The sequence below is a fragment of the Echeneis naucrates genome, chromosome 2 (genome assembly GCF_900963305.1).
Source record: "Echeneis naucrates chromosome 2, fEcheNa1.1, whole genome shotgun sequence".
NCBI classification, from domain to species: Eukaryota; Metazoa; Chordata; class Actinopteri; order Carangiformes; family Echeneidae; genus Echeneis; species Echeneis naucrates.
Window position 1 is genome coordinate 19,948,744 of NC_042512.1, and position 19,846 is coordinate 19,968,589.

General features: G+C 47.1%; 4 protein-coding genes across 7 annotated transcripts; 3 read left to right on the plus strand and 1 right to left on the minus strand.

Moving 5' to 3' along the window:
- The first annotated feature begins 1,545 nt into the window (after positions 1-1,545).
- LOC115050729 (claudin-34-like) lies at positions 1,546-2,214 on the plus strand. Its single transcript, XM_029513753.1, has one exon. The coding sequence runs from the start codon at positions 1,546-1,548 to the stop codon at positions 2,212-2,214; it is 669 nt and encodes a 222-aa protein (XP_029369613.1).
- A 463-nt stretch (positions 2,215-2,677) lies between these two features.
- On the minus strand, positions 2,678-5,376 carry sumo1 (small ubiquitin like modifier 1). Its single transcript, XM_029516660.1, has 5 exons — positions 5,243-5,376; positions 4,805-4,879; positions 4,599-4,676; positions 4,449-4,520; positions 2,678-4,356 (listed from the first exon to the last, which is right to left on the minus strand). Exons 1-5 carry the CDS (start codon positions 5,252-5,254, stop codon positions 4,288-4,290), a joined length of 306 nt encoding a protein of 101 aa, XP_029372520.1. The 5' UTR covers positions 5,255-5,376; the 3' UTR covers positions 2,678-4,287.
- A 588-nt stretch (positions 5,377-5,964) lies between these two features.
- On the plus strand, positions 5,965-14,523 carry map3k2 (mitogen-activated protein kinase kinase kinase 2). 2 transcript variants are annotated; one of them, XR_003841373.1, is made up of 18 exons: positions 5,965-6,317; positions 7,880-7,952; positions 8,244-8,362; positions 8,508-8,548; positions 8,638-8,737; positions 8,813-8,926; positions 9,019-9,115; positions 9,201-9,331; positions 9,398-9,477; positions 9,587-9,651; positions 9,745-9,837; positions 9,936-10,175; positions 10,263-10,411; positions 10,496-10,627; positions 10,868-10,997; positions 11,072-11,249; positions 11,345-12,297; positions 12,939-14,523. XR_003841373.1 is itself a non-coding variant. In XM_029516693.1 (17 exons), exons 2-17 carry the CDS (start codon positions 7,898-7,900, stop codon positions 11,562-11,564), a joined length of 1,944 nt encoding a protein of 647 aa, XP_029372553.1. In that variant the 5' UTR covers positions 5,965-6,317; positions 7,880-7,897; the 3' UTR covers positions 11,565-14,523. The 2 variants fall into 2 exon arrangements, 1 of the variants encoding a protein (XP_029372553.1); XM_029516693.1 differs by having other exon boundaries at positions 11,345-14,523.
- Positions 14,524-14,824: 301 nt separating this feature from the next.
- cyp27a2 (cytochrome P450 family 27 subfamily A member 2) lies at positions 14,825-19,002 on the plus strand. 3 transcript variants are annotated; one of them, XM_029516728.1, is made up of 9 exons: positions 14,839-15,298; positions 15,396-15,640; positions 15,710-15,909; positions 15,988-16,185; positions 16,264-16,427; positions 17,101-17,267; positions 18,024-18,105; positions 18,198-18,419; positions 18,490-19,002. In XM_029516728.1, the coding sequence occupies exons 1-9, from the start codon at positions 15,044-15,046 to the stop codon at positions 18,604-18,606; spliced, it is 1,650 nt and encodes a 549-aa protein (XP_029372588.1). In that variant the 5' UTR covers positions 14,839-15,043; the 3' UTR covers positions 18,607-19,002. The 3 variants fall into 3 exon arrangements, with proteins under 3 accessions (XP_029372608.1, XP_029372588.1, XP_029372597.1); XM_029516737.1 differs by having other exon boundaries at positions 14,842-15,298; positions 15,450-15,640; XM_029516748.1 differs by lacking the exon at positions 18,490-19,002 and having other exon boundaries at positions 14,825-15,298; positions 18,024-18,131; positions 18,226-18,374.
- The last annotated feature ends 844 nt before the right edge of the window (positions 19,003-19,846 follow it).

Here is a 19,846-nt window from a genome sequence, read left to right on the forward strand (position 1 = left end):
TCCGTGCTCTGGTCCTGTTGGAGGATCCTCCGTGTTAATCTGTGACATCACCTCTCTGTGTGAATGCCGTGCATCTTTCACCAACCTGCGAGCAATAAAATGATCAAGCTGAGACCTGCTGATGCGCCTTTGCTTTGACACACTGACCACTTTTCACAAAGTCGCTGTGGAAAATGTATCATTTTATCTTGAAGCTGATGGATGAAAACCTTTTTAACCAAAGGCGTTATAGTTACAGGAAAACAATATGGGTGTATAAATATAATAATAATATCACAGAAAAGAGAAATTATTCATTGATAAATACACATTTCTATGGATAATATAATTCATTGTTAATGTCAGGAAAATAAATTTGAAGCTAAATAAATTGCTGCAGCCAAATATAACAAACTGTCTGGATTATTTCTGTCACAGGATTAATATTCATGACTTGTTGCTCAGTGGGACACAGTTTGTGTTTGTGTCGGTGTGTCAGAAAAACAGACCTGAACAGATCTTCCTCATGAAGGAAAACTGATCCTTGACCTTTGAAACTTTAAAACTCTCCACACTGTCAACTTTGCGGGGCAGTCTGAGCGGGAAAAGATGGAGGGGGAAGAATCGGAGAAGGATCTGGATCAGGTCCATGACACTCCTCAGCTTCCTGTTGTTTACAACTGCCCCTCCCTGGGGCATTTACTGCCCCTGCTGGATTCTGTTTGATTTATGTCTTCAGGGCGGAGAATATCAATCTGGATCAGCGCTGAACAAATACACAGGAACAGAGCTGTGATTCAGAGAAGAGGAGGAAAGGCCTGATGGCAGCAGCAGCTCCTGTCAATCATTCACAGACCTGACTGGAAAGTGAGTCCAGGAGGAGGGAGATCTGGATCTGTGGATTTAAAGACGGACGGTTTCCTGGACTCTGGAGACGCTCAGACTCAGCTGCTTCAGACGCTGCATTTGTGACGTGAGTTGGAAACTTCCTGTTTTCATCAGTTTAATTCACTCTGAGATGTGATGTGATTCTGATCGAATGATATTTATTGGAAACATCTTTTGTCCATATCTGCTCAGCAGTTTAATAAGCTCATTTGATAAATCGGAATCTGAATTAAGATAGAAAATAAAAACAAAAAACAACATTCAGAAAGGAGATTTAGAGAACAACTAAAGAGACAACACAAAAGAAATTTGACCCAGATGTTTAGGTGAAGTTATAACTAACTGTAATAAACAGCTGCTGCGCTTTCAAGGATCCACTTCAGTTGAATAATTCAGAGTATTTTTTTATTATTATTTCATATGTGCTTATTACCGAGATTAAATATACTTGTCTAATTAATATAAAAAGTCAAATTATCTGAGGTTTGATGACATTAAAGGTGTGTGTGTGTGTGTTTCCAGGTAACTCGACCAGTTAAGAGGTGAGAGAGGAAACAATACTGACGGAGCTGCAGCAGCTCAGATCTTCCTCCCTCCATGGCGTGGCCTGCCCCTCCTCTCCTGATGATGGCGGGTTTTGGCGCGCTCTGGACTTCCTGCGTGGCGTAAGTCCTCATCATGACGTACCTGGCTGACACTGTACACACTCAGCTGTGTGGCCTGTGGCTGAGCTGCATGGGCTGGGCTCTGACGGCCGTGGCCCTGGGCCTGGTCCAGTGGCGGGTGTGGGTGGTGTCGGACAGGGAGTTCATCAGCTCCGGCGTGGCGTGGGTGGGGCTGTGGAGGGTGTGTTTCAACAGCCACATCTTGGTGACCCCCGGCTTCAGGGTCATGTACTGCCAGTTCATGAGCCTGACTGAGACCTTCACGCCCCCAGAGATTGTCGCAGGTCAGATCCTCATGGTCCTGTCTCTGCTGGTGGGACTTTGTGCGAATGCCGGGGGGGTTTACGCCCTGAGGAACGCCTACTTCGGCGTAGAGAAGAACCCGTCCATCCGTTTGTTGTTCTATGCCGTTGGGGCTCTGTTAATGCTGGCTGCCGCCATGTCTGTTGTTCCTCTGCTGTGGAATCTGAGCTCAGTGGCGACCAATCAGACCATCAGGTTCCCCCCTGAGTTCAAAATGCCGCCGGCGCCGGATTCCCAACATGTGGGCAACGGCGTGTGGGTGGGGCTGGTGGGGACAGTCATGATGGTTGTGTCTGGGCTTCTTTTCTGTAAGTACAGGCTGCCGGTGAGGCCCAGGGGCAGAGACAACCCAGGATTTGAACCTCAGGAAGACTTGTGACGCTCCCACAGAGGGAAATCTTGACTCAGGTCTGGGATCAAGCAGACTGGTGTCTGTGAGAGCAAATAAAACAATGAACGGGACTTTTATTGTGCCAGCCACTTCCTCTTCAGATCCCATTTTGATGAACATATTTATGGTCACACGAGACCTCACTGAACAACATCGCTTCATATGATTATTGATCTGTGAGCACACCTGACTAAAGGTATTGACCTTTGACCTCACTGCGAGGGTGACGCAGTGTCCTTGTTTTCTTGTTTTCATTGGATGTTGTCATTATGTGACACTTTGATAATTTTATTATGGTCATAAAGGACAAGAGGAGGTCAAAGTTCAAGGTTTGTTTCACTGTTGTTGTTGTTCCTTTAAAATCAGGAGCTCGTGTTTGTTTTAATGGAACTGTGTTCTGGTTAAAATCATACTGAGAAGTCAAAGAACAAAATAGCAAAACATGTTTTTTCTTAAATATTTTATTCAAAAAAAGCAAAAAGCTCATCTCCAGAATTTCAAACCATCTGTATCAACGTTCCTCCAAAGATGAACAGTCCCTTCACTCCCTGACATCAGTGCTCAGGCTCGGCCCATCTGGGGTGTTTTGACTTTAGAGGACAGTTTGGGTCCGTTTGCTGACCGCTGGGAAACAACAGATCTGTCATCACTGATTCACTGAGTTTCAGAGGATCACCATTCCCTCCAAGCAGACGCAGTTTAATAGTCTGTGAAGGAGGAAACAATCAGACGCACTCTGGTTGTTTCATCCTTCAGGAGTGGAGCATCTCCATGAAACCATCTGTCACAGATGACGCCCTCTGGGGCTGTCAATAATCCTGACCTTCTTGAGGAACTTCATACAGATTTAGAATTTTATCCCAAAAACAAAGGAATGCTTTAACAACAAGCGCTGACGTCACAGTTTGACAGATTGCCCTGGATTCAACACTGCACGAGCAGCCAGACATCCAAGTTCAAAAACTGTGACCGTCAGCCAGCAAAGTGTTTCCAGAAGAGTAAATATTTCAATATAGTCACAGAATAAAACCCAACAAAATGTGGATGTCACTGATACACACGGTATCAAACACTCTAATACTGAAAACAACATATACGAGAAAAGCACAATTATCATTTCGAAAATTTTCTCAAATGTCATATCAATCAATCATCAATAGCATCAATTATCAGAAATTTCCAATTTAATTTCGGTGCAGTTCAAAGATGGCGACAGACTGTAGATGAAAGTGATTCCAGCTTTTAGAAGTGAAGCCACCACCTAAAATGTCCCGAACAGAGATACAGAAAACATCTGGAGTGAACTAATTCTGTACAAATGAGCTGGATGTCTTCAATCACAGCTGGATTCAGACATCAGCTCAGTTTTGCTTCACTTTCCTCGGATTTGTGCGGCTTCAGACATCTTCAAACTCTCAGCTCAAAACCATCAACAAGCTCCTGAACAGACACAAAGTGATGTCGACAACATCCTCAGTATCATGTAATCATTTACATTCCCATCTCTGAAATCAATGCTTACATCACATTCTTTTTTAAAATAGTTTGGTTTCTCATGCAGTGAACATCATCCTCTAAAAACAGGTGAACATGTCAATCCTGAACTTTCTGGATTTTCTGGAACCTTTAGTGCAGCTGCTGATTTTCCAAGACCTCAACTCTGGCAGCTTATAAAAAACAAAAAAATAAAATCATGTCTGCAGCCACTTTAGTTTCTTCAGAAGAAGGTGAAGCAAAGCTGTGGGATTCATGTGTGAAGATGAGGTTTTCCTTTTCGGGTGAACAATTCCTTTTACGCAGCTGGTTCCTTGAAAGCATCATCCAGAAAAAGGGAAAAAACAACAGGATGGTGTGTCTGATGCTATTGCTCGGGTCAACAACGTGAGTGTCCCTGCACTTCAGAGAACCACAGACTCTCCGTCCAACTTCTTCCCGCTTTCACACACATGGAAGCCCTGAAGGAGGCGATTTTGATCCAGATGGTTTGAAACTGAACAAAAATACATACATATAAAATAAAATACAAAATAAGAGAAAATAGCATTTAGAAATTCAGAAGGTTTAATCATTCCAAAGTCCGCCGGTCTGTTCTTGATAGACCTCGATGACGTCCTCATCCTCCATCCCCAGCTGGCAGGAACAAGCAGCAGAGACAGGAGAGACAGAGTCAGCACCACAGGAGTATCAGTGAGTGCAAGAGTCAAGTCAAGAGACAAGTTCACCTCTTTAGGAGTTTGGTTATCTGCGATTCTCTGTCCCTCAAACAGAAACCTTAGCGTGCTGGCCGGGACGCCCTGGAAGAACAACACAGCGTCATGTCAGACTGAGGCGTGTGCTGTTGATCAGCATCCACTCAGACCATTTCTTCATACCTGTCTCTGGCTGTAAGACTCCTTCAGCTTCTTTAGATGTGTCGTCATTTTCACCTTAAAGTGGATTTCACTGCTGTCCTGTAGGCGCAGAGACATCAGTAGGAACGCAACAAAAACAAAATCACACATGCTGTCAGAAAATTATTGTTACTGCAGGTTATTCAGGTAAGTCTGTAATTTATGTCCAAAGCTGCATTTCCACACACCTGACCGATCACTTTTAACTTGATGTACTCTCCGTCCTTCTTATCTCCGCCGTCTTGGCTGGATGGTTTTGTCTCCTTGAAGCAACACAAGATATAAACAAAACACACAACATGAACGACACGCGCACACACACGCTTGAACGGACCGCAGCTTCCATCTGATTGACTTCACCAACACAGCTAATCACAGCAGTGAAGACCGATCAGCTGGAGCTTCACGATTCATTTCAGAAAGTTTGAAAACGAACTGAAACCGAAGCTAGCTGCTAAGCTAAGTAGCAAAATCAGCAGTGAGCGAAGGGCCCGAAGCTAACGAGCTAACAGCTAGCATGTTAGATAACCACATACAAAGCAACCGCAGCAAAAACAACAGTTTGTCCCTTTTATCAGTTGGTTTCTGTGAAAACGACAAAAGACTCGTCCGGATTTTTATCTCACCGTGTCTGACATGTTGTTTTGTCTGTTTTCTGTGAAAAAATGCTCCGTTAGCTGTGTTAGCTTTAGCCTCCAGGGGCAGCTTTAGCCTGATGTTGTGAGAACCCGACCTGGACTGGAAGTGACGACACATAAACGTCCTTTCAAAATAAGATGAAAGCAACGCTGACGAATTCATTTTTTACCTTGTTGTTTCATGTCTCTTACAAAATAGAAAGTATTAATTTGCTCTACCTGCTTGCCGTGAAAGGTGTGTGTCATTGAAAAGTAAGTTGAAGGTTATTGAAAGCGGTGTAGCTATGCTTTATGTTCTGAAGGCTTCATTATTTGATTTTTTTAACAATACCAAATAACCGAGGTAAGCAAAGTGTCACTATTTCAAAGTGTTTAAAATAAAGCAGGACTTTTTTCGGCACATAACAACGATCTATAAACCCAGATAATCATTGAAAATGTCGACTCTTTTTGTTTTGTATTTGAGGTGCTTTTTATTCATTCTAATGATAAATGTAAGAAATTTGACATCAGAAGTTGTGTTTTTGTGCGAGACTGGGGTAACTGTCAAGCTTACAAAAAAGTAAAGTTTTTTTCCGGTGTCGAACCGTCAAAATAAAAAAATGAACTCTGTCGTTCTTCTTCTCATCCTGTCCGACCAGGCGTGCTTTTATTTTGTCTGCTAACTGTCCTCCACCTCCGGTGAGCCTGCTGGCTGACAGTCAGCTTGACCCAGCCTGCAGGGGGACCAGCGGCCGAAGCTCCGTCTAACAGCGTGCTAAGAGCCCCAAAATGAAGGCTGCCCGCGGCTCCGGCTGATCCGGCTCTTCGGTGCCGCTCAGAGACGGGGGTCCCGTCCCGGTGGAGTCGTTATCTTTCGTTCTTCCTGTCCGGAGGGAGCTGCCGGGCTCGGCTGACGGCCGTCGGGCCTCGCCGTCGCGGCCCAGCAGGACTCGAGTGAAGTTGGGAGCGGACTACCTCAAACTTCTGCTTCCTCCGGCGGCTCTCCGCGGGGCCCGGGGCTCCTGTCACCGGCCCTGTGGATGAGGAAGTGAGAGCCCACCCGGCCAGCCTCCCCCACCAGGTGAGAGGACGAAGCCGGGTCGGTTCAGTTCCGACCCGACGTCCGTTAGGTGGCTTTTAACGGCCGGGCGTTGAGTTAGCATTAGCTTTAGCTTAGCCTGTCAACTTCCCTGGCCTGACAGCTACGCGGAACTCTCCGGCTAGTTAGCCACTTAGCTTCCATTATCTCCCCTTTATGAGCAGCTGGTCGGATTAGGGTTGGATTTTAAACTGTCACGTCATTCATTAAAACGTTTTATCCGTGACAGGCAATGTTAAATCGGCTAGCAGCAGCTGCTGATCTGTTTTAGCTTGTGTGCTACTCGGCTAACGCTAGCAAGTTCATTTAAGGCTAATTGTCTCCGACAGGAGGCCACAGCAGTGTCAGTGTTGTTGGGACCAACTTCACTGTGATCAGATCAGCTCGCTGCTTCACCGCACACGTTGTTTGTGTGTCCGTTGTGTAAAGTGTGAAGCTGGTGCTGAAGATGCTCATCGGCCCGATGGACCAGTCAGATTGCATAAAGTGATCGATCAGTGATGATCAGAAATATCCAATCAGCTCCTGATCAGCAGGGCCGTTGACCATCCGGACTCTGCAGAGCCTGTGTGTGTCTGTGTGTGTGTGTGTGTATTTGCGGTTTCATCACACCAATAATGATATTATGAGAATGACTGAGCAAAGGAAATATGCGTGCATGTGATAGGAATTGTTTTTTGTTTTTATCATTTTCTTCAGTGTTTTGTGTTAATGTGTTGTTTTTCTTGTGTACGTGAATCAATGACACCACTTTTCTGTGCTTTTTGCTCCAGTTGAAAGCTGACTCATCAATTAATGCATTTGCATTGATAATTGATTCATGATTCCTCTCATATTTCAAGTGAAACAGCTTTGTTGCCATATGTTGTTGTAGACAACATCATTTTGTGTATTTGGCTCTGAGAAGTGGAGTGGGCTGAATATCTGAAAGATCATCTGTAATGAGTGTCAGTAATGACAATGAAAGCCCTTATCAAGTTACAGATTAAACTGTTATATCAGTTAATGTTATCTGCTCTGGTCTACACTACACTGCTCGATACAACTTCATGTTGCATTCACATTAGTGCATCTCAAGTAATACTTAGTTTATTTATTTGTAACTTAGATACTCAGAAGGTGCAAAGCTGCACAAATATTGTGAACTACTTCTGTACAATTCTCTGATGTCATTTAAAGGCACATTGTGGAACAGCCTCTGTTTGTCAGATCATTGGGAACGTGTCATGTTTGAATGTTTTGGACAAAACTTCAGAAAACATGGAAGAAAAACAGTAACATCTTGAAAAACTAAAGAGAAAAATCCAGCTGAACACAGGATTCATTAGAGTTATTTTATCTTCATGGATTTAATTAACTTGTTAGTTTGTGTTTTTGTTTTTTTGTTTTAATAAAATACAAAGTCAGCGTCTGAGCCAGCAGCTGGACAGCTACACACGTGTTGTTGTAACTCACATAGGTCTGGTGATGAAAAGATTTTGGACTCACTTTCTGCCCCCCTGCAGCTGATGTGTGCCATTGATGTTGTGTTTTCTCTGTTACAGGAGAAAAGAATCCCTTTGATGGGAGACTCCACTTTCCTGGCCTCCCGGGTCAATCGCCGTGCCATGATGATGGGTATGTGTGTGTGTTAAGACAGCATCACTCTTTGGCAGGAAGCCAACTATGTCTTTTGTCAAACCTCCAACCAGGGAATGTTATTTTTTTCCCTCTCTGAACAATGTTTCTGTGACACCTTCCCTTCACAGTAAACCTTTCTCTCTGTCTTCAACATCCTAACCAAGACTGGTGATTTAACCTGTCATATTTAATTTATGTTTTGTGGTGAGTTACTTTTGGATTGTGTGAATTCACAGGTCAGGTTGGCCCTTTTTCATCCTTTTGGTCTAAATTCTGTTTGTGAACTAGATGAGCAGGAGGCGCTGAACTCGATCATGCAGGACTTGGCCGAACTGCACCGCTCCAGCCGTCCTGCCATGTTCCTGTCGGACCTGGGAAAACCCAAAGCCTCCTCGCCAAAGAACCAGGTAAACTGGACTGTGTCAGTCTGAGGCAACGCTCAGGGGGTAAAAAGCCTCCTGTCCTCTCCCAGTAAAATACGCTGGTGATGAGATGATGTCACCTTCATGTGCCAGCATTCATTCATCAGATCTCTTTCTTCTTCTTCTTCAGAATGACGTCAGAGTGAAGTTCGAGTTCAAAGGAGAGAAGAGGTGAGACTCCCACCAGGTTCATGACTTCATCTGCAGGGCGGACCTGTAGCTGTTCCCTCCTGACCTCTGACCTTTCTCCCTCTACGCAGGATCTTGCAGTTCCCTCGACCCGTTAAGCTGGACGACCTGAAGTCCAAAGCTAAGGTGGCTTTCGGTCAGACAATGGATCTTCACTACACCAACAATGAGGTATGAAGAACAGACCTCAGTTTTCCTACTGCCGCTGAATCAAGTGTCAAAAGCAAGCTGTTGTTTTCTTTGTAGCTGGTGATTCCACTGACCACTCAGGACGACCTGGACAAGGCCGTGGAGCTGCTGGATCGCAGCGTTCACATGAAGAGCCTGAAGATCCTCCTGGTGCTGCAGGTGTCGTCTCAGGTCAGCAGCTCCGTACTCACTGAATAAAATCTGCTTCTGAAACTGGTTTTTGTCTTTCAAATGTTACGACGGTTTTCTTTCTGTTTCTGCAGAACTCTTCCTCCAGTATGGACCTCTTGCCATCCCACGAGGATCTGGACAACACGGGATTCAGGGTTGCTGACAAGAAGAGCATGTTGGCTTTAATAGGTGAATAAACCACGGACAATCAACCAACTCAAATATGATAAAGCTCACATTAACCACAGTCATTCACGCTTCCTGCTGACCTCAGGTTCCCACTCGACAGACCGCAGCTCTCCTCCTCCAGGGTACATACCCGACGCGCTGCAGCAGGTGGCAAGAAACGGCTCCTTCACCAGCATCAACAGTGAGGGAGAGTTCATCCCCGAGAGCATGGACCAGGTACCTGTCTGTCCGAGATGTAATGTGAGCTCTGGGAGATGTGCACTGACTGTCTGTTGTCCTCAGATGTTGGACCCTCTGTCCATGAGCAGTCCAGAGAACTCAGCGTCGGGAAGCTGTCCCTCTTTAGACAGCCCCCTGGACAGGTGAGCTCTCTCTAAACTAAACCTCCGAGTTCCTGCAGACCATTCAGCTCACTCACATTAAACATGAACACAGATGCCTAACAGTCATGAACTCTGTGTCTTCATTCAGCGACTACCCAAAATCCAGGATGCCCCGAGCTCAGAGCTACCCAGACAACCACCAGGACTTCCCCGGTGAGAGAGAGAGTGTGGAGCTGCTGCCTGTCTCTTCTTCTCTTATCACAAATCATGTTGATTGTTCTGCATTTTTGTCATCTTCCTCCACAGAGTACGACATCCCAGTTTTCGAGAAGTCGGGGAAGGGGGGGACATATCCTCGCCGTTATGGCATCCCCTTTGGCCTTCAGGACTACAGCGATGGTGGGCTGCTGTTTAAATAATAAAAAAAAAAAAGGCGCGCCTTTAGCATTCAGCCTCTTCATTGTCGTGACTTATCAACCTCTTCCTCTGCACTGCAGGAAGGAAGACCTTCCCTCGTGCTCGACGAACGCAGGTTCACGGCTTCCGCTCGCCAGTCAGTTTCAGTCCGACTGAGCAGTCGCCCAGCACCAGCAGTGGCAGTAGTGTCTTCACCCCCGACCTCGAAGAGGCTCCGGGACCAACCAGAAGGCCAAGAAGGGGCAGCGACATCGAGCCCAACCCCAACCTGACGGCTGCTCCCACCCTGTCCGTCATGGACATCAGTCCTCCCAGCCGCTGTGAGTCCGCAGGAACCCCGCAGGAACCCAGAACTTTCCTCTGTCTCTATGTGCTGTTGTCTCATTATTTCTGGTGTTTGCCTGCAGCTCCACGAGCTCCAACCAACTGGCGGCTGGGGAAGCTCCTGGGTCAGGGAGCCTTCGGCCGGGTCTTCCTCTGCTATGACGCAGACACCGGACGGGAATTGGCAGTCAAGCAGGTCCAGTTTGACCCAGAGAGTCCAGAGACGAGCAAGGTGAAGATGGTTCAGACTGGGTGTGGCTGCTTCACAGTCAGAAGAACAACAGAGCTGAGCGTCTGTGATGTGTGTCTGTTGCAGGAGGTGAGTGCGTTGGAATGTGAGATCCAGCTTCTGAAGAACTTGTGCCACGAGCGGATCGTCCAGTACTACGGCTGTCTGAAGGACACCATGGAGCGGACGCTGTCAATCTTCATGGAGTACATGCCGGGGGTGAGTGAAGCTCAGCTCGTTAACCCGGTTTATCGTGTTGACAGAACAAAGAGCTGATTTTTCATTATGACTGAGCAGAACTCCTGATCAGATAAAGACAGAAACGACCCAAACACATGAGAGGAACTTTCCTTTGGTTATTCTGCTTTACTCAGTTTTTATCAGGAGAATAATAAATACTCTACTATCCCAGTAGAGTGATACAGAGAACAGAGTGTTTATTCCCCTGTTGCCGCTCAGGGCTCCATCAAGGACCAGCTGAAGTCGTACGGAGCACTGACAGAAAACGTGACACGACGTTATACCCGGCAGATCCTGGAGGGTGTGTCCTACCTGCACAGCAACATGATCGTCCACAGGGACATCAAAGGTGAGGTGGAGGTTTAGAGTGACTTTACATGACACTGTAAGCACAGAACGCTCACGCCTTCCCTCTGCACTCAGGAGCCAACATCCTGCGGGACTCTGTGGGAAACGTGAAGCTGGGAGACTTCGGGGCCAGTCGGCGGCTGCAGACCATTTGTCTGTCAGGAACGGGCATCAAGTCTGTGACCGGCACCCCCTACTGGATGAGCCCAGAGGTTATCAGCGGCGAGGGCTACGGCAGGAAGGCCGACATCTGGTGAGAGCTGACCCACCTTCTGAGCCAAAAGCAGAAAAAATGATATATTGAACTATGTTTGATTCTCTTGGTTGTGACTGCACCTTTACCCTCAGGAGTGTCGGCTGCACTGTTGTGGAGATGCTGACCCAGCGACCCCCATGGGCAGAGTTTGAGGCCATGGCAGCCATCTTTAAGATCGCCACCCAGCCCACGAACCCGGTTCTCCCCGCCCACGTGTCGGACCACTGCCGAGAGTTCCTCAAACGGATCTTCGTAGAGACCAAGCAGCGGCCGTCTGCTGACGAGCTACTGAGGCACATCTTTGTACATTAAGGTGACCCCTGGACCTGTAAGCCCCTCCCTCCAGACACGGCCTTACCTGAGGGCGTCCCTGCCTCTGACCCCATCCCTCCTCCACATCACACCAGGAAGGGACTGGAAGCGGGGGGGGGGGCTGCTCCTTATCCCTCAGTTTTCGATGTGACCACAGAGGATATGAACTCTTATTTTATTTTTCTCCGCAAGTTGCACCTTATTTTGTCAGGAGGGACGCTCTTCCTCCTGCAGATGAAAACGACTCTTTGAAAACGTCTCTTTTTTATGTTTGTATGTTTCTCTCTTCGTGTTGGGACAGCGTCTGTGTCGTGGACCTACAAGAGGTGATCCTGTCTCCCCCCATTTCGCTGACCCGACCCCAGAATGTAGTCTCCTGCCAAAAGCCAGAGCGACGGCGATGAGCTGGGCCCGCTGCTAATGACAAAAGCGCAGAGGACACGCCCCCAACACTTCCCCTCCCCTCCGGTTTGCCCCCGGATCACATGGTCTGCCTCTGCTTCACTGTCTGTACACCCCCCTCGTTCTTTGCCGTGTGCCTTTTCTGTTTCCAAACACAGTGTCGGACGAGTCCTGAGTTTCTGGATTGTGTGTCATTTTGCCTCCTGGATAAACTGCCTTCACACCGTTCGCCCCAGTCCGGCTGCTCTGAGTCCAGCTGTGACGTCTGTTTCTGCCTTTACTGCACCACACGCTCCTGGTGTTGAGATGGGACCCCCCATCCCATCCCATGGTAACAAAAGACCCTTTGGACTTCTTTTTGAAAAATTGAGATTTTCATTTTCGTCCTCTTGTCGATTTCTCTCTTCAAAAGTTCCTCTTTCTCCTCTGCCGAGTCAGTGAGGTGGATGCACTGCAGATTATTTCAGGATATTTGATTGAGAGAGGTACCAGAGCCAGATGGTTCTGCACAATAAGGACTAATAACTTCCTGTAAAAGTTAGTTCAGTCAAATTAGATGGAACACATTTAAACATTTCAGAGTGTCACAGGGATTCTCCTGAATATTGGCAGATTCCTTAAATCCTGAGACTCTCTGTTGACCAACTCGATGGCTTGAAGCACTGGAAGGATTTGGGCCATTTGAAGAGTGTTGATCTAGCTGTGTGGGGCAGGAAGCTCGCAGCTGATTGGCCAGAAATCTGGCTGTATGACGCTGTCGTCGGTTTTGTTGCTCAAAAGATTTCAAACCGAAAATGAAGAGCTGCACGCGCACCGTCAGCTCCCGCTGCTCCTGGTCCAACCAGCAGCTTCATTTCCAGCTGCAGTCGGTACCGTCGTGTCTGTCAGCCTTTGACGCATCACAGCACCCAGATGTGTCACACATTTTGTGTTATTTTGTGTTGTTTTTTTGCCTCTCATGCACTTCCACAGAACAGTGGTTTACAGTCTCCCTCGGACCTTCGCTGCAGCTTCAGTCAACTCGTCACTTTAGCCAAAACAAACGCTGCGCCCTGCCGCCGCCGCCGCAATCATCGGCTTCAGTCACATCCAGGTCGACATGGCCGCCTCGGTAACTATGCAGCAGTAACAGAAGGAAGAAACAAGTTCTCTACTACCATCCTGCACAAAACACCTTACGTTTTCTACTTATTGGCACAGAAAATATTTTGAATTTGATTCCACTGTTTCATTGGAGACCGTTGGTTTGATGCCATCAGCACTTGGAGGGAGCGTGAAGGGATTTTAGGTCTCTTGAGTGGAGTAAAGCTTCACGGCCACAGGAGGAGCGTCTTTGTGCTTCCCTGGTCGTAGCTGTGATCTGTTTGACCGACCAATCAGATGCTGGATGTGTCAAACAAAACTCTTGACTGGACCAGTGAAGAGCCTCAGTTCAGTGTTGGTGACGCTGTGGGCGGAGCAAAACTGGCATGAAAGTCAGCCCCAAGCCTAACCCTTCATGTCAGCACCCCCAGTCCTCCTCAACTTCCCATCATGCCCTGCACCGAGATGGTACGTCAGGTGAGCTCAGTGTCGTCTGATCCACGCTGGTCCGAAAGCAAGTTGTTGTAGTTCCTCCAGAGTCCACTAGTCAGTACCAAAGAGCCGCTGTCAGGGCCCCGGGTCTGAGGGGGTCTGAGCTGTGGAGATCTGCACAGGAAACGGTACCAGGTGGAGCTGTGGAGGGAAACGGTGCCAGCACTTTGAGACGCACGACCCCGATGCACTATCGATCATTCACTGATGCTTCTCCCCACTCGGCTCAGTTCGGTTCACATCCATTTTCTTTGCACATTTTAAAGACTATTCTTTATTTTTACAAGTGTGTGTGTCTGTGTGTGTGTGTGTGGATGACCTGTACATGAATGTAACGTGTCATTTCTACCGTCAGATGGCCTCGTTCACCACAGTGGATTAACTCTTACAGTATTTACCTGCAGATGCCAAGATACACCTGTAGTCCTCCTCCTAGTGTCTAAAGCCACTGCTGCCACTCCTGAGTGTGTGTGTGTGTGTGTGTGTGTGTGAGAGAGAGAAATTTGTATGCGCGTGTGAGTTTGTAAACGTGCATTTACTGCAATTTGTGCTGAATGGCCTCTGCGCATTCTGACTGTTGGGGCTGAACATTAAAATAATAATGAAAGAAATCATGTACAAATGTAAAAAAAGAAAATGTATCCCTTTTTTTTTTTTTTTAGGAGAAGTACACTTATATCCCACCTGTTTGGTCTGTGTATTGTATAAGAAGCCATGTTTATAATTCTAATTGGTTTGTGACCAATACGCCTGTTTATATCAGATCTGTATATCAGTGGTACGCATAATTTTTTAATATATATTTTTTATTTTACCTTTTTTTTAAATGGGAGATTGTATGCATGGTTGGGTCCTCTGAGACACAGCGGTGCCGTTAAATGGTTGCTGTTTTTTGGCAAAATTCTGGATTATTGCCGCAGCTCTGTGTTCATAATTACAACAATTATGACTGATAAAACGACTACAATAAAATGATATTTATTTCACACCCGGCTGATGTTTTCACTCCAGACACATCCTGACTGTCCAAACTGGAAATAGGAAGTGTTATTTCCACATAAAACCGTTCAGCTCCTGTCTGTTTCCAACCAAGACAAACTGAGTTTGAGACTCTAACTGCCCAGCAGGGGGCAACATCAGCACTGTTGTTGTTGCTGTTGTTGTTGTTGGTGTTGCTGTTGTTGCTGTTGTTGTTGTTGTTGTTGTTGCTGCTGTTGTTGCTGTTGTTGTTGTTGTTGTTGCTGCTGTTGTTGTTGCTGCTGTTGCTGTTGTTGTTGTTGTGGTTGTTGTTGTTGTTGCATCACTTTGTTTAACTTGGATTTTCTGCAGGAACGCAGCAGGCGTATTTAGGAACATTGAGTAAATGTGAGTGCTGTCAGGGAAGGGAGGGTCCTGCAGCACCGGGACCGGCCTGTAGGAGGACGGTGCTAAAAGAACACACAACCCCACTAACACGACACAACACAACACAACAGAGACTCCTCACAGCGTCCAGCTCTGTCATGGCCTGCCAGGCGGCCGCTGCTCGCCCCCTCCGCCTCTCTGCGCTCTGCTCCCGGATACAGCCGGAGCTCCGGACCGCTCCGGTCCCGGTCCCGGTCCCGGTCCTGGTCCCGAGCAGAAGAAACACGAACGTCCAGGCGGCGACACGGGCCGGAGGGCTGAAGACCATCAATGACCTGCCGGGACCGAGCACGGCCAGAACCCTGTACTGGATCTTTGTCAAAGGATACGCAGACAGGAGCCACTTACTGCAGGTCCACTATTAAAGATTCTTATTCCTGATCATGATGTCTGAAAACATCCCGGAGAACTTCAGGAGGGTTTTAAAAATGACTTATGATTTGTTGTCAGCTCATTATTCCAGTTGGACCTCTTCAGACTGTCCCTGTCCCTGTCCCTGTCCAGGATTTACAGAAGAGTCTGTATGGGCCCATTTGGCGCTCCAGGTTCGGCTCCTTTGACCTGGTCAACGTGGCGAGTCCGGAGCTCATATCTCAGGTGATCCAGCAGGAGGGCCGGTACCCGGTCCGGGCTGTGCTGCCTCACTGGAAGGAGTACAGACAGCTGAGAGGACAGGCCGACGGCCTGCATGTTGGGTGAGTCCTGTCATCTGGAGGGAGTCCAAAGCTCTGAACCTACAGATGTTTCTGAATGTCACTTTCCAGCACAGGGCCGGAGTGGTACCGGCTCCGCAGCGTCCTCAACCCCAAGATGCTGAAGCTGCGGGAGGTGTCGGCCTTCTCCGCCACCGTCCACAACGTGGTGGGAGACCTGCTGCAACGCATAGAGCACCTCCGCCACCAGAGCCAGGACCGGACCACCGTCAGAGATCTGACCTCTGAGCTGTACAAGTTTGGGTTTGAGGGTAGGAGGGGATCCTGAGGGGGGGGGCTGAGGGGGGACGAGGCTCCTGTCAACCATCTCCTGGATCTCACCCCCCCAGGTATCTCCTCAATCCTGTTTGAGACCAGACTGGGCTGCCTGCAGGAGCAGATCCCCGAGGACACGCTGCGCTTCATCGCCGCCACCGGCAGCATGCTGATGCTGTCAGACCTGGTGACCCTTTTCCCACGCTGGACCCGCAGCATCCTCCCCTTCTGGAAACGATTCGTCCAGGCCTGGGACGACCTCTACGGTGTCGGTAGGCAGCGGAGGAGTTCAAATGTTCAAGGTTGGGTTTTACTTTTTCTTCATTTTTGACTCTGTGTTTGTGTTGCAGCTCGGATGCTCATCGACAGGAGAATCGCTGAAATCAATGCCCAGGTGAGCAGCGGTGAGCCGGCGGAGGGAATGTACCTGACCTACCTGCTGTCATCAGACAAGATAACCAGAGCTGAGGTCGACATCAGCGTCACAGAGCTGCTGCTCGGAGGAGTCGACACGGTGAGGAGGGAATAGACCGTCTGAACTGTACTTCCTGCACTGCTTTTAACACTCAACCTCACTGCTGCTCAATCAGACTCTTCAGAAATAACTCATCCACCAACCAGATCTGGAATCTGATGGTTTGTTGAAACCTGTCAGGTCTGGCTTCTGGGCCGGCTTCTGTTGGGCTTATACTCAGGATTTACAGGATGGGGATTGGTAAAGTATTTCTGATTCACAGCCAAAGTGATTCATGGGAACACAAACAGGAAAGGAAAGTCAGAAAGTCAGATTTCTCTCCTCTCAGTGTTGGAACAGGAAAAAGAGAGAAGGATCTGTCTGCTCCTCAGAGCGAGCGATAGATTTCCCTTCCAGGGTAACACAACTGCATTGATTCCACTCCAATCCAGAGCTGGTTTGTCTGCATTCCCAGAGGAGGGCTGAGACTTGATGACGTGTGTGTAGGCCATCTGACTGGAGTCATGTCCAACAGGAATTAAAGCTCTTCAAGAACAAATGAAAGAAAGAAGGTTAGATTAGAGGAAATGTGTCACTCTGTCTGCTGCTGATGCTTTTGTCTCTATTTCAGTCCAGAAGTAGTTTGTGTTTTGTCTGATCATAAACTCACAGAATCATCAGGCAGGACTCAGGAAATGCCAGAACTGTTCCTGTTTGTGTCTCCTCCTCTCAGACATCCAACACCTTGTCTTGGACGTTGTACCACTTGGCGAGGGACGGCAGGGCTCAGGAGCGGCTGTACAGGGAGGTGGACTCGGTGTGTCCCCACAGACGGGAGCCCACCCTGGACGACATCGGGCAGATGCCCTTCCTGAAGGCCGTCATAAAGGAGACGTTACGGTGAGGGGGGTCCAAACACAGGGGACGCCACAGCTGCGACCCCACTGATGGATGAGATGTTATTGGACTGACTTTGTTCTTGTACTACACAGTCATGTGACCTGGCTCTGAATGCTGATTGTTTTTGGAGCGGAGGGAAAATCAGGAGGTCTTGGTGTGGCAGTGCATCAAATGTGTTAGGACGGTGATGCTACAGCACCTCTGATTGAAATATCTATTTAATGTCTCATGAGTCTGTTCGAGTCTTTACTTGTACTGAGTGATCAGTCGTGTTTAGTGTGTCTCATGAAGGACGTGGATCTGTCCTCTGCTGTTCTCTGCTTATTGAGGAGGAAAATTTGTCTCAGCCTTTCCAGGTATCTATCACCTCCAGCTGTTTTGGGGTGACAACATGAACTTCCTGTGTGGGCTCTCCATTTCTCTGTTATGTTAAATATTCAGCAGAAACAAGACCAAACTGAGTCAGTGCCATCCTTCCTGACTCTGGCTCCATCAGAGAGCTCTGCAGCTTTAAATCTGAGCTTTCAGGACTGAACATGCAGCTCAGAAATGTTTCCCAACACGGTGTAATGCAACAGAACAAAGCTGGGTTGTTTTAAGATGAAGTCTCAGATGACAAAGTCTGATTTCTTCTCCCCCTGTGAATCATAGAAAGAACCCTCACTGTGTGTTGAGCTTAACTGTGATAAACGAGCTGGCTAAAAGTAAGTCAGAACAGCAGTGAATAACCACAAGTCCTCACTTTCCCTCCTCCAGTCTTTATCCTGTGGTGCCTGGAAACGGACGCTTTGTGTCGGAGAACGAGGTGGTTGTGGACAATTACTGGTTCCCAAGAAAGGTGGGGGGTGGAGCCAAAAGACACCTGTGAGTTCTCCTTCAACTTTATTATCAGAACCTCAATCGCACCGAACTTTATTGTTCTCTTTTCAGACTCAGTTCCATCTGTGTCACTACACAGTCAGTCACGATGAGGCGCAGTTTGTAGACCCAGAGAGCTTCATCCCAGAGCGCTGGCTCCGCCGCCAGACGGCCAGAGGGCAGCCCGTGCTCTTCCAGCACCACCCATACAGCTTCATCCCATTTGGAGTCGGCGTGCGAGGCTGCGTTGGGAAGAGGGTGGCGGAGATGGAGATGTACTTCGCTCTGTCCAGGGTGAGAGACGGAGCCGTCCTGTGGAAACCAGCTGACAAGCACAGAACACTAATCACACTGTCATCTGCAGCTGATGCAGCACTACAAGATCCAGCCTGAGGTCGGGGCCCCGGCCGTGAAACCCAAAACCCGGATCCTGATGATCCCTTCAAAGCCCATCAACCTGCGCTTCCTGCCCAGAACCTGATGATCACAGGCCTTGAACAAAACTGTAGCTCTCAGAACAGAGAGTGGAACGATGAACCTCTGTGAATATCATCAGTATCAAAAGGTGAATCAAAAGTCAAACCAAGGGGGGAGGATCAAAGCTTTTTTGATTGACAAGATATGAGTAACATTATTCTCCTTAATAATCATTCAATAATAATAATTCAGTCTTTGAAGGAAGTTGAATTTATCAGTAAGTGTTTTCACCTAAAACAAGTTCAGTAACATCAGACACACACACGCCTGAATGTTATTCGAACAAAAATCATGATTTTAACTTCTGCTTCTTTCATAAGAATGTGGTCAGGATGAGGTCTTTCCATGCTGTCTGTAAAGAAATGTGACTGCAAGTCATATAAATTCATATATTCCTGTCTTCCTTTGGCCTCATAATTCCCAGTTTAATCTGTTAAAGGGTCAGTTGGATTGTTTGTGTTCACGCCTCATCTGAGCTGCACCAAGTGTGTGAACATTGTTGTTACGCAATCGAATTCAGCCAAAGAACTGAAATGTGAAGGTCAAGATAGCTGGTAGGTATAAGAGAAGCCTCTCCCGTTGCTCCACCTGGCTTTACTGGTTACTCTGTGGGTGTGTTTGATTAATTCCTCCGACACACAGAGAAGCCTGCAGGGCATTTGCGGGGGTCTGGTTTCGCCAGAGATTAAATCTAAATGGCTGTCCATGAACTCTGAAGTGAGCAAAGGAAGGAAATTGCACCACACAGAGACACACTAAGCCTGCTGCTGTCAACAACCAGTCTGAACAGGACAGATATAAACACATCAGCTTTGACCTACATTATTATGAAGGTTCATCAAATAGAACAAGACAGAAAAGGAAATAGGTACTTCATGTCTCTTCTTGCTTCCTATATATACATAGATATATAATAATATATATATATTTTTTATTATTAAAAATAGAAAATAAGTGACAAAATCAAATCAGTGTAACTATACAAGAGCCAAAGTGGAGAGATGTAATAACAAATAAAACAGTTAAAAATATTATCTAAGTTTAGTTTCATATCAGAAGCCGAGAACAAAAAAGGCGACATTAAGATTAATGGGAGGATGTGTTATTTCTTCATATATAGATAGACAGATAGAAAGTTTCACCCGTTTTCTCTTTTAAAAAATGTAAAAACACACCTCTGTTCCTTTAAAACCGTACGATGATTCACACAAAAACATAATAATAATAATAATAATAATAATAAT

Excerpts from the sequence above, each read along its gene's own strand:
- LOC115050729 (XM_029513753.1), top strand. The coding sequence starts at position 1,546 with ATGACGTACCTGGCTGACACTGTACACACTCAGCTGTGTGGCCTGTGG.
- sumo1 (XM_029516660.1), bottom strand. Across the intron at positions 4,677-4,804 it reads AGTTAAAAGTGATCGGTCAG|GACAGCAGTGAAATCCACTT; the intron begins GTGTGTGGAAAT and ends CTGCGCCTACAG. Across the intron at positions 4,521-4,598 it reads AGTCTTACAGCCAGAGACAG|GGCGTCCCGGCCAGCACGCT; the intron begins GTATGAAGAAAT and ends TTGTTCTTCCAG.
- map3k2 (XM_029516693.1), top strand. The coding sequence starts at position 7,898 with ATGGGAGACTCCACTTTCCTGGCCTCCCGGGTCAATCGCCGTGCCATG. Across the intron at positions 8,549-8,637 it reads GAGTTCAAAGGAGAGAAGAG|GATCTTGCAGTTCCCTCGAC; the intron begins GTGAGACTCCCA and ends CCCTCTACGCAG. Across the intron at positions 10,176-10,262 it reads CATCAGTCCTCCCAGCCGCT|CTCCACGAGCTCCAACCAAC; the intron begins GTGAGTCCGCAG and ends GTTTGCCTGCAG.
- cyp27a2 (XM_029516728.1), top strand. The coding sequence starts at position 15,044 with ATGGCCTGCCAGGCGGCCGCTGCTCGCCCCCTCCGCCTCTCTGCGCTC. Across the intron at positions 15,910-15,987 it reads GTACAAGTTTGGGTTTGAGG|GTATCTCCTCAATCCTGTTT; the intron begins GTAGGAGGGGAT and ends TCACCCCCCCAG. Across the intron at positions 16,428-17,100 it reads TGCTCGGAGGAGTCGACACG|ACATCCAACACCTTGTCTTG; the intron begins GTGAGGAGGGAA and ends TCCTCCTCTCAG.